At 24.6% G+C, this 10485-nt stretch overlaps 4 protein-coding genes across 9 annotated transcripts in view; 3 read left to right on the plus strand and 1 right to left on the minus strand.

Moving 5' to 3' along the window:
• Positions 1–2657, plus strand: part of Egfr (epidermal growth factor receptor) — a 153977-nt gene extending 151320 nt beyond the window's left edge. For all 4 annotated transcript variants that reach the window (XM_003698280.4, XM_086914746.1, XM_086914745.1 and 1 more), the window contains one exon: positions 29–2657. In XM_003698280.4, the coding sequence (XP_003698328.2) occupies positions 29–336 (308 nt within the window). In that variant the 3' untranslated portion in view covers positions 337–2657. The remainder of the gene's footprint in view (positions 1–28) is intronic.
• On the plus strand, positions 353–6200 carry LOC100865283 (uncharacterized). Its single transcript, XM_086914749.1, has 8 exons — positions 353–3217; positions 3431–3610; positions 3706–3982; positions 4217–4378; positions 4458–4710; positions 5291–5405; positions 5621–5726; positions 5805–6200. Exons 2-8 carry the CDS (start codon positions 3449–3451, stop codon positions 5999–6001), a joined length of 1272 nt encoding a protein of 423 aa, XP_086770875.1. The 5' UTR covers positions 353–3217; positions 3431–3448; the 3' UTR covers positions 6002–6200.
• A 201-nt stretch (positions 6201–6401) lies between these two features.
• Positions 6402–7553, minus strand: mRRF1 (mitochondrial ribosome recycling factor 1). The gene is made up of 2 exons (XM_012493136.3): positions 6849–7553; positions 6402–6773 (listed from the first exon to the last, which is right to left on the minus strand). Exons 1-2 carry the CDS (start codon positions 7391–7393, stop codon positions 6536–6538), a joined length of 783 nt encoding a protein of 260 aa, XP_012348590.3. The 5' UTR covers positions 7394–7553; the 3' UTR covers positions 6402–6535.
• A 125-nt stretch (positions 7554–7678) lies between these two features.
• LOC100865044 (RISC-loading complex subunit tarbp2) lies at positions 7679–10106 on the plus strand. 3 transcript variants are annotated; one of them, XM_086914750.1, is made up of 4 exons: positions 7679–7867; positions 7953–8343; positions 8764–9230; positions 9308–10106. In XM_086914750.1, exons 3-4 carry the CDS (start codon positions 8886–8888, stop codon positions 9968–9970), a joined length of 1008 nt encoding a protein of 335 aa, XP_086770876.1. In that variant the 5' UTR covers positions 7679–7867; positions 7953–8343; positions 8764–8885; the 3' UTR covers positions 9971–10106. The 3 variants fall into 3 exon arrangements, with proteins under 3 accessions (XP_086770876.1, XP_086770877.1, XP_003698324.1); XM_086914751.1 differs by having other exon boundaries at positions 7684–7867; positions 8917–9230; XM_003698276.4 differs by having other exon boundaries at positions 7684–8343.
• The last annotated feature ends 379 nt before the right edge of the window (positions 10107–10485 follow it).

The following is a 10485-nucleotide window of genomic DNA, read 5'->3' on the forward strand; positions in this document are numbered from 1 at the left end:
GTATAATTCTTACTGTTGTCATTTCCAGAAATGGAACCAAAGCGAGTAAATAACGGTTACCGAAAGTATCCTGAATTCCTCACCATTCAAGGAAAAACATCGTTGGATAATCCAGAATACATAATGTCTCAGGACGAAGGACCACTGACTCCGCAAACGATAGGTATTCCGACACCTGATCTGGAAAAGGTTTTAACCAATGGAACTTTTGGGTCTCAAGTGAGACAAAGGAGTTCCGAAGAAGAATCCGATCATGAGTATTACAACGATTTCGATCGTTTGGAACGTGAATTGCAACCGCTGAAACCCCTTAGGAAGAACGAAACGACCGTTTGATTCCAAGTGAAACGACGTTAAATATGAACTATAACGTTATGATGCCAGGCTTCGAAATTCGAAAGCCAGGATATCGTTCAATCGTCTGTTGATCGAGTGTTTCGATTTCGAGCGCAACAGGTGAAATACATGAACGTAAAAAATGGCGTAAATACGAATGTATCCGGCTCCTCGTTCTTGAGGAAACTTCTTCACAGTGTACTTACAAAGGACACTTTGCTCAAAAGTGCCGTGTTTGATTGTGATTAGATGTAAAACGTATGAAACTGTGCTAATTTCACTTCTCAACGAGCTGACTAGCGAATAAAAAATGCGCGTCATGAACTATTAAAAAGCGTACGTGCGATGAACAAGTAGTGCAAAGATAATCTTAATGTGCCATTTACCGTGGCTTGTAAATAAAGAAAAGAAAAAGTACTATCTACCACTTGTATAAGACTATTAAAAGTTTAGGGAAACGATGTGCAAGTAAATGGCATAAATAATTGTTTCTTTCCTATCTCTGTCTTCGATCTTCAATTAACTTCGATGGGCCACGTTCGCGCGATTTCGCTTTGTTTAATCTTTTTATATCTGTTTTTCTCCTTCTTTCTTTTTTTTTCTAATAATATTAACGTGTTGAAATAGAAGAAAATTGTTTTAAACGCGCGGACGTGGACATTTGTCGAAAGAATAAAATTATTACATACAAGTATCCTGTATTCTTCTCTTTCGTTCTTTGAATTGTATATTTCACGCGATTGATCATGCATGAGCTGTCAAAAATTGCACACGGGGCTCTTTTAGGCAGAAATTAAATTAAAGATCTGACGAAAATTAAAGCCTCTTCGTGGTGCGGAATATCAGTGCGGTTCGCTCCTTGACTGTGATAAGAAACGTTTTACTATTACTCAAAGAACTATTTTACTCGGAGGACAAAAGAAACATTTCGATCGTTTATCCTCTCTTGCTTTCTCTTTTCTTCTCTTTCTCTCTCTCTCTATATATAAATATATATATTGCAGTAAGCTACGACAGTACGAGTAACGAATTGTCCTAATTTACTGCCTAGTAAATAGTAACGAGTTTCTTGAGTCGCAACACGAAGATCAATCGGAATCCAGGGATTCATAAAAGTATTCAAAAGAACAATGAAAGAAATGGACGCTTGTTTCCCGAGATTCTTGTCTTGCGGCTCTACTTAATAAAATGTTTTAACGATGCTCTATATTTTTTTATGCCATCGCCTTTTATACGTGGGACCAATGAAATTGGCCTCGGTCGAGCGCACGAAATTATCTCGATTTTTATTCGTAGAAACGCGTCTGTACATAGATTAGTGATTAGCGCGTAAGATATTCTACATTACGTAGAAAACGGAAAAAAGTACTTGAGTAAAATAAGTAATCTATATGTTTTCTTTTTCATATCGAAAATAAGACGTACGAAAGAGAAAATCATAAACGAAATAAACTAAGCGCAGCGCCGATATGCGAATTATATATGGGGTTATGCTGTGCCGCGTAATCATAGGATTAGGACGTGCCATGTTGTGTACAGGGAACGCGCGGAAGAAAAAAAGAAAAAAATAATAAAAAATGGCGCACACATTTCGTTATTAGGGAAATCGTATTATATGATCGTGTTCAAAATTGAAATTTAAGAAAGAAAAAAAAAACTACAAAAAAGGGATACATCGAGTCATTGTATTCGATTAGTTAAAATAACATGTTCAAGCGTGCACGAGATTTGCGATCTCATTCATGATAGTGTAGCAAAGATCAAATTTTTAACAATGCTCGAGATTCTGTGATAGAACTGGGACCAATTTTAAAAAAAAAAATTATTTAATTATATATTGTACGATATATTTTTGATAATAATAAAATTGCACAAATTTCTAATCTCGTTGCACGCGAAATGCATGCTCTTACGTAAAGGATGGTAAAACAAAAAAGAATGTACATTGTGTTAAGCGTTATTAATGATTACGTTGACTTTTTTTCCTGTAATATATTATATTTGTATCAATAATTGTGTTGCCGAACGGATCAACGTGTATCGCGAGAAAAAGAAAAAAAAAAAGAATGAGAAAACGTGTCTTTCTCCCATATGCCTCTCCCGACATTATTCCTGTCCCTACGATTCCGTGTAAAATCAGCAGTGACAACTGCAAGCGTAAATTTGAAATTGTACAATACCGTTCGATAGCCGGGATAAAATAGTTGCAAGGAATTGCATTTGCCATTCGGTTGTGGACATAGAACTTATAAAACTTTATAATATCATTATATATCGTAAAGAAGTTATTGTAATAAAGAACCATCATCATTCTTACGAGAGCTCATAGTTTGTTTCTTTTTTTGCACCAATATCTCATATTTATTATTATATTATAATTATGTATCATATTTTATATATTGTTTGATATACATAAATAAATAAATAAATTTGTCTCAAATTTATAATAAATTGCAGAAAAAAAAATTACCATAATAAAATGTCTTATCGTGATATGATGGCTTTTTATTTACTTCAGGAAATTTTAAAGAAATATGTATCAAATTTTCACTCGCGAAACAAATTGCTAAATGTTTCAATGAAGTAATGCAAATCATATGAATATTAATTAATTGAATTGAATAATATTATATTAGACAAAACAAATTAATGCTAAACAATATTTGAAACGTTTAAATGACCGGCATTCCCCCACTCAACGGTACAATTCTTTCTTGTAATTCTCGTAGACGAATGAAACGATCCAAGAGATTCTACTACGTTATAATTTTTCCCACTCTCTTTTCCCTCACTCGTTCTTTTCATTTGTTATCGCCGATTATGCATAATCATGTAGATTAGACTCACATAAATTATATTTCGTCTGTTTTAATATAATTTGGTAATTATAATATGAATAAGAAAAAAATATAATCGAATATAATTTACGAATCGAATCTTGATTTATAAATTAAATAAATGAAACGATGAAAAAAAAGTGTTTTGCAAATTAATTCGTTACATTTAGCAATTAGCATATGAAATAGTAACGAGTAATACAACAACTCATAGCAATAAGACTTTTGATAAAAATTGATTGAATTATTTATTGCAGAAAACTCAATTTGTAACAATGGAAACCATAAGTGATCCATATCGAAGACATCTTTTCGACGACGATTCTACATTTAATGTTTATAAAGAAGAAACAACAAATTTATCAGTTGGTGCTCCCGGTCCTGACTTACTCCAATATTGTGTAGAAATGATGAAAAAAGCAACAGATCATCGATTGGTAAAAAGTTAAAAACATATAAAATTTTATTACAATACGTGTTAATTTATTACTAATGATTTTAATGGTTATACTGAAAGAATATTTCATTTTAGGAAGAAGAAACGAAAGAAGGAAAGTATTATTTGTTTCAATATGGCGTTACAGCAGGCTTATGGGAATGTCGTGAAGAATTAGCAAAATTTTTAACTAGACGTTACGGTGATCCTGTGAAACGTGAAAATTTAATTTTAACATGTGGAGCTTCACATGGTTTGCAACTTTTATTGAATACCATTATCGCTCCAAACGGAATAATTTTTGTAGAGGAAGTCACTTATATGATAGCCTTAGATACTTTTAAACAATTTCCATTAATGAAAATAATCACAGGTATGTATTTTTCAAATTTTTCTCATTTATGTTATAAATTTAATTAATGTTAATAAACCTAGACTATGCTAATTAATCTTTATTTATATGTAGAATATAGAGAATATAATTCATAAGTTATATTAATATTTAAAATGAATTATATCAAATTTTTATTAAAGTTTTTAAAATAATAAAATCGATTAAAATAAATATATATATATATATATTTTTTATTTATTATTTTTAATATAGTACCAATGAAAAATGATATGGTAGATGTTAATGCATTTGAAAAAATAGTTATGGAACAGAAATATAATCATAATTTTTTAACAAATGAGCAAAAAATATTCTGGGCTATGTTTTATACAATACCCACTTTTCATAATCCAACTGGATCAACTTTACTTATTGGTAAATTAAAAATTTGTATATTTTATCAATTTGTTAAAAATTTAAAAGATCTTTTTATTTATTTTTTTTATTTAAATAGAAAATTGTAAGCGTCTCGTTGAAATAGCACGAAAAAATTCTATAATAATCGCCTGTGATGATGTATACAACTTATTGTATTATGGAGATGGTTTACCACCACATCGATTATTTTTTTATGACCAACCAACAGATTCTGAATATCGAGATGGTAATATTATATCTAATGGGACATTCTCAAAAATTTTTTCTCCTGGTCTTCGTTTCGGATGGATGGAATGTAGTCCACGAATTGCCAAGATTTTTAGACAATCGTAAGTATAATATTTCTTTTCTAGTATTCTTTTCATTTTTTTAATTATTAATATTAAGATATATATAGATAAGACATATTGAAATTTAAATTAGTTATTAAATTAGCAGCGCCAATGAATTTAAATTTGCATAGGAATTATTTATAATTATTTATACTTACTTATATTGCGAAGAATATGCGAATGAAGATGTAGACAACTTAACATAGAATGACTAGTAACTTAAAATTTAATAATCAGATATTGAGGATTTGATTATTTAGAGTTTAAGAATAATTTTAAGAATAAGTGATTTATAATCGCATTTTCAAAAATTGAAATACATGTTGTATTTACAAAGATTTTATTTACAAAGATTTACAAAGTTGCTAAATAGGATATTAAGTGATATAAATTGATAAGAGAACTATAATTGTAAAAAGTAATGTATACTTCAAAATTATATATATATATATATATATATATTTCTTTGAGTGATTAAATAAAAAAAAAATATGATAAAAAATATTTTTGATATATAAATTTTTTAGGAAATAACATATATATTATTATTCGATTTTTATAAATTAATATCTTATAGAGGAATCTTATGCAGCGGTGGTGCAGTTAATCATTATATATTCGGTGTTGTTACAAGTTTATTACAACTTAATATGCAAGATAATTATCTCGATAAATTAATACAAATATATAAGGTATGTTTCATGAATTGAATTAAATTTCTATTTGAACAGTATTTTTATACTTCATGATTGAAGTTTAAAAATTATAATCAATATATATATGCATATTTAATAAATTTAAATAAATTTTAAAAGCAAATATAGATATTTCAAAAAAATTTAAACATTTATATTTAAAAAAATAGATAACAATAGATAATAAAAATAAATGAATGTATTTTATATAGGAACGATTAACTGTATTATGTAATGTATTGGATCATTGTTTACCACAAGGCTGTTCATATAAAAAACCAGAAGGTGGTTATTTTGTATGGATTCATCTTCCCTTAGGTAATATATTTTTAAATTACTTATAATAAATAAATTTTTTATATTAAAAGAAAATTTAATTTTTTTTAACACTTATAGATATAAAAGGCAATAATTTTATTGAATGGTGTCAAAAAACATATAAAGTATCTGCCATACCTGGGATACGATTTTCATATTTAGAAAAATCTCATAATTTTCTACGAATTAGTATAAGTTTTCATAAAAAAGAAATTTTAGAAACTGCCACAAGAACTCTTTGCAAAGCTCTTTTTGATTATATATTAAAAATATGAATAAAATAATTATATATAGATAATTGTATAAAAAAGAAAAAATTTAAATTATACATAATATGTAATAATTTGCCAAATACTAAGTATTGTTTATTTAGTATAATAATGTAATAATAATATAATAGTATAATAATAATATAACCTATTATAACATATATATTGTCTATGTATAAATAAATTTTGAAATGCTATTATAAAATTTCTGTTTCCTAATTATTCAATTATCAATTATATATAATATAATTTTAATTATATTATATACAATATAATACAATATAATAAAAATTTTAACTTTAACAAACAAATTATTAATATTTAAATAATTTCAATAAATTATTAATTATTATTAATGTAATATAAAATAAAATATAATAAAAAACAATCAATAATAATAATAACATTTTTATATCATAAACAATATTTATTACATATATATATATATACATTTTAGAATTTTACAAAACAAAAAATGCAAATATATGATGTGATATATTTATATATGCTTATGCTAAACACAAAATATAAAAATTAAAATTATTCTCCTAAAAGTTCTTTTTGTTTTGATTTTAATAATTGTTCTGCTTTTTTTACATACTCTTTTTGTATAGCATTTATATAATCTTCAGCTTTAAAAATTAAATCTTTTGGTGCATTTTCATGATTTTTCAACTCTTTAATATGTTCATTTCTTATATCACTAATAATATCTTTGCATTTATTAAAATATTGTTTTGCCATTTTTGTTAAAAGTTCTCTATGTTCTTTTGTAATTCTATTAAATTTTATAATAATATTAATACATTAAACAAAAACAATAAATTATATATTTAATATTAAGAAAACTTACTTAGGTATTGGAATATAAATAGTTGTACCCTCTTGTTGTGGATTTAAATTCATTTGAGATTTTGATAGAGCTTCTAAAATATTTGGAATTATTTGTGGAAATGCAGATACATTTAATATTATCATATTAGGTTTACGATTAATTTCTACAAGCTCTTCAAGATTATGTTCTTCATCTTCAAATGTTACAGTCAATTCTTCTATAGCACCTATTCTTGTGCGTAAAGGTAGATTTTTTATCATTTGATCTTTATATTTTTCAATTGTTCCATCAAACTGTGATATCATACGTTTTACTTTTACAATATCATTTATTTCATCAAGATTAACATGTATTACTTTTTTTTTCTCTTTATATCGATCTTTATTTTTTAATAATATATTTGCAGTAGAAAATTTATTTACATTATACAAATTAAATAAAAAATTATTCTGTATATTTATTAATTTAGATGGTATTGAAACATTTCTATAATTTCTTAAATATCTGATATGTTTTAATAAAGCATTAAATTCTATGATCCAAATTCTTGAAAAATTCATCATTGTTTGAATTTAACATATAATTGTGATCTTCTTATAATGTATTTATACACATTTAATAAAAATATATTAATTACTATTACAATAAAATAAATTCTACTCTAATCGATATTAAAATTAATGTTTATTAACACGATATAAAATGACATCAAATATCCTTACTAATGTTTTATATTATCACAATTTGACGAGGTTAGAAATCAGTACATTATACTATACACTAATAAGATAGTCACGCGTTTTATATTATAATATATTAAATTTAAATCAAAATTTAAAGAAAGAGTATTGGTATTGAAACAAAGTGATGCCAATAATCAATTGTTTTGTAACAAAGTATTTTAATAGAATTTATATTAATTTTTAAAATTTATATTAACCTGTAAAGGGGAATTCCCTTTTTAATTACATAGAATATAATGGGTACGAGCTCTTTCATTAGGACATGTCTGTATGTCATGCCCAGAGAACGTAATGGTATATTATTATTATTTTTTATTTATGTCTAAAATAAATGAAAAGACTATAAAATATATCCGTTTTCGTTTATTTATATATATAGCTCGAAGGAAAATACAAAATTACGAACAATTAGAAAAGGATACCAACAATAATATGGAAATACCAAATTAAGAAATTATAAATTTTACAAACAGTTTATAAACGATTATAGAGAGTACAAAATATATATATTTTATTTAGATAAACAATAAAATATAAAAAAGTTAAAATAAAGTTAAATATAAAAACTAGTTTTTTTCATATGTTTATTAACATGAATTGAAATAAATTTTTTTTTTGATGTTGAAAACAAATCATAAAGTTCGAAAGTGATCTATTTTGTTCTTCCCTTATTTATGAAGTGAATAAACACTTTTTTTTGGAATGAGTTATTTTCTGACCAATAGTTCTTATTTCAATTTAAGTGAAAGATATCTTTTCTTCAAGATGAGGTAAGTATTATATAAGTATAATTATTAACAAAAAATGAAATTAATTGAACTTTTTTTATGAATACATTTTATTAAATAAAATATTGTAAAATATATTATGAAATATAAAATTATACAAGATAATTTGTGAAGATTTATATCATTTTTATATATATTTATAATTAATATTAATTTGTTTTTCTTACAATATTATAATTAATATTATTATTATAATTAAATTATAAATATATTGATTATATATGTTATAATATTATTGTATTGATTATAATTGTTTGTTTATTTTGAATCATTATTTTAATTAATAATTATTTTTGATGAAATATATTGTATTACAAATTTAAATATTTTATGCAAAAAGATTTTTCTATATTTTATTTTCTAAATTTTTATATATTTATCAATATATTTATCATTTTACAGATAATATGATGTATAAATAAATATATCAAGAAAAATTATATAAATTTAATTTAATGTAAAATTACACTATTGTTAATAGAAAGTGGTTATAAATTAATAGAATTAAGAAATCTGTATTTAAAATGAATAAAACACCAGTATCTATTTTACAAGAAATGATGGTAAAAAATAAGATAACACCTAATTATGAACTTATACATGATGGAGGAGGTACACATATGAATGTTTTTGCGTATCGAGTAAAATGTGATGATCTTACTGCTTCTGGTATTGGACGTTCTAAGAAAGATGCAAAACATGAAGCTGCAAAAGCAATGCTAGAAATTATTGCAACACATAGAGGTTATTTACAATTACCAGCATCACCTGCTCAATCACCTGTGAGAACACCTTTACCACCAACAATTCCTGAAATACCAAGAATTCCACCAGATGTACCATTTGTTAATGCAGTTGGTGCTTTACAAGTAAGTCATATTTATCTGTCTAAATATTATTGATTCATTGCAATATATAAAATATCATGTATTAATAATTATTGTAGGATTTATGTGCTGAAAACAATTTACAAGATCCTAAGTATCAGCAAATTAGTGATATTGGACCTCCACATGCAAAGATTTTTACTATTGAATGTGAAGTAGCAACTTTTAAAGAAATTGGTGTTGCAAAAACGAAAAAGCAAGCTAAGCAAGAAGCTGCTAAAAAAATGTTAGATAAACTAACTGATTTAGTACCTGATTTAAGTGATATGATTGACAAAGAAAAACAAAATATTGATCAGAAAATGGATGATTCTAACAAAATTGCTAAGGCTCAATATACTAAACTTTCAAAATTACCTACAGCTAAAAAAATTAATTTAGGTGTTAAGTTATCAGAATATCATATTCAATTTAAGTCTCAATATGATGATGAAAAACGTAAAGAAATAATTGAAAGAATTTTATCTGTTATCCCATCAAATCAAAGTCATGCTTCGGAGGAATGTATAGAACATTTAATAAAAAAATTTGAAGATATATTGATAGATATTGGTTTAGATTTTACATCTCTATGTATTCCATCTTCAGAAAATATCATCATAGCTATGAGAATAAATACATGTCCTAGTATTGTAGAACTTGCTTTAGGAGAAACAAAAAGTGAAACTGAATTACGTGCATTACAAAAAATGATAGACACTATAGTAAATTTTTTGACATAGTAGAATTACTAAAAATAAAACATGAATTTTATGCATATATTATATTTAATAAGAATATTTTGTTAACAAGTATTTTTTTTTATATATTTTAAAATAAATTTTGAAGCAAATTTGTTTCTTAGAAGAAAATTACAAAGTTTTTGTTAATTTTATATCGAAATATTTGAAAATATTAATTAATTTTTTTACTTTATATATGAAAAACTTTAAAATATAAATATATCTAGATATTATATCTATATTTTTAAAACATATTTTTCAAATATAGATTTAAAATTTTTCTATCCAAAGATTTTTGTTCTTTATAATACTATTTTTTAGAAGTATAATTTTTTATGATATAAAATTATTTTTTTAAATATATATAAATTTTATAGATTTGTGTTTAACATAATTTTCACGAAAGATTATATATTTTATTTTAAAATCAATATATTATAATATGAAAGATTACTTATTGTCTTCTACTTTTTTTCTTACAGAATTTTAAATCATTCCAATATAAAAAATGCAGA

This window comes from Apis florea, unplaced genomic scaffold (genome assembly GCF_048593485.1).
Source record: "Apis florea isolate Af1SG1 unplaced genomic scaffold, ASM4859348v1 contig_3732_pilon, whole genome shotgun sequence".
Lineage (NCBI taxonomy): Eukaryota > Metazoa > Arthropoda > Insecta > Hymenoptera > Apidae > Apis > Apis florea.

What these genes read in the sequence shown, in the direction of transcription:
- LOC100865283 (XM_086914749.1), top strand. Translation starts at nt 3,449, where the DNA reads ATGGAAACCATAAGTGATCCATATCGAAGACATCTTTTCGACGACGAT. An exon ending in AAGCAACAGATCATCGATTG is followed by an intron (nt 3,611 to 3,705) that starts GTAAAAAGTTAA and finishes ATTTCATTTTAG; the next exon opens with GAAGAAGAAACGAAAGAAGG. An exon ending in AATTAATACAAATATATAAG is followed by an intron (nt 5,406 to 5,620) that starts GTATGTTTCATG and finishes TATTTTATATAG; the next exon opens with GAACGATTAACTGTATTATG.
- mRRF1 (XM_012493136.3), bottom strand. Translation starts at nt 7,393, where the DNA reads ATGATGAATTTTTCAAGAATTTGGATCATAGAATTTAATGCTTTATTA. An exon ending in ATTTATATTCCAATACCTAA is followed by an intron (nt 6,774 to 6,848) that starts GTAAGTTTTCTT and finishes AAAATTTAATAG; the next exon opens with AATTACAAAAGAACATAGAG.
- LOC100865044 (XM_086914750.1), top strand. Translation starts at nt 8,886, where the DNA reads ATGAATAAAACACCAGTATCTATTTTACAAGAAATGATGGTAAAAAAT. An exon ending in ATGCAGTTGGTGCTTTACAA is followed by an intron (nt 9,231 to 9,307) that starts GTAAGTCATATT and finishes TAATTATTGTAG; the next exon opens with GATTTATGTGCTGAAAACAA.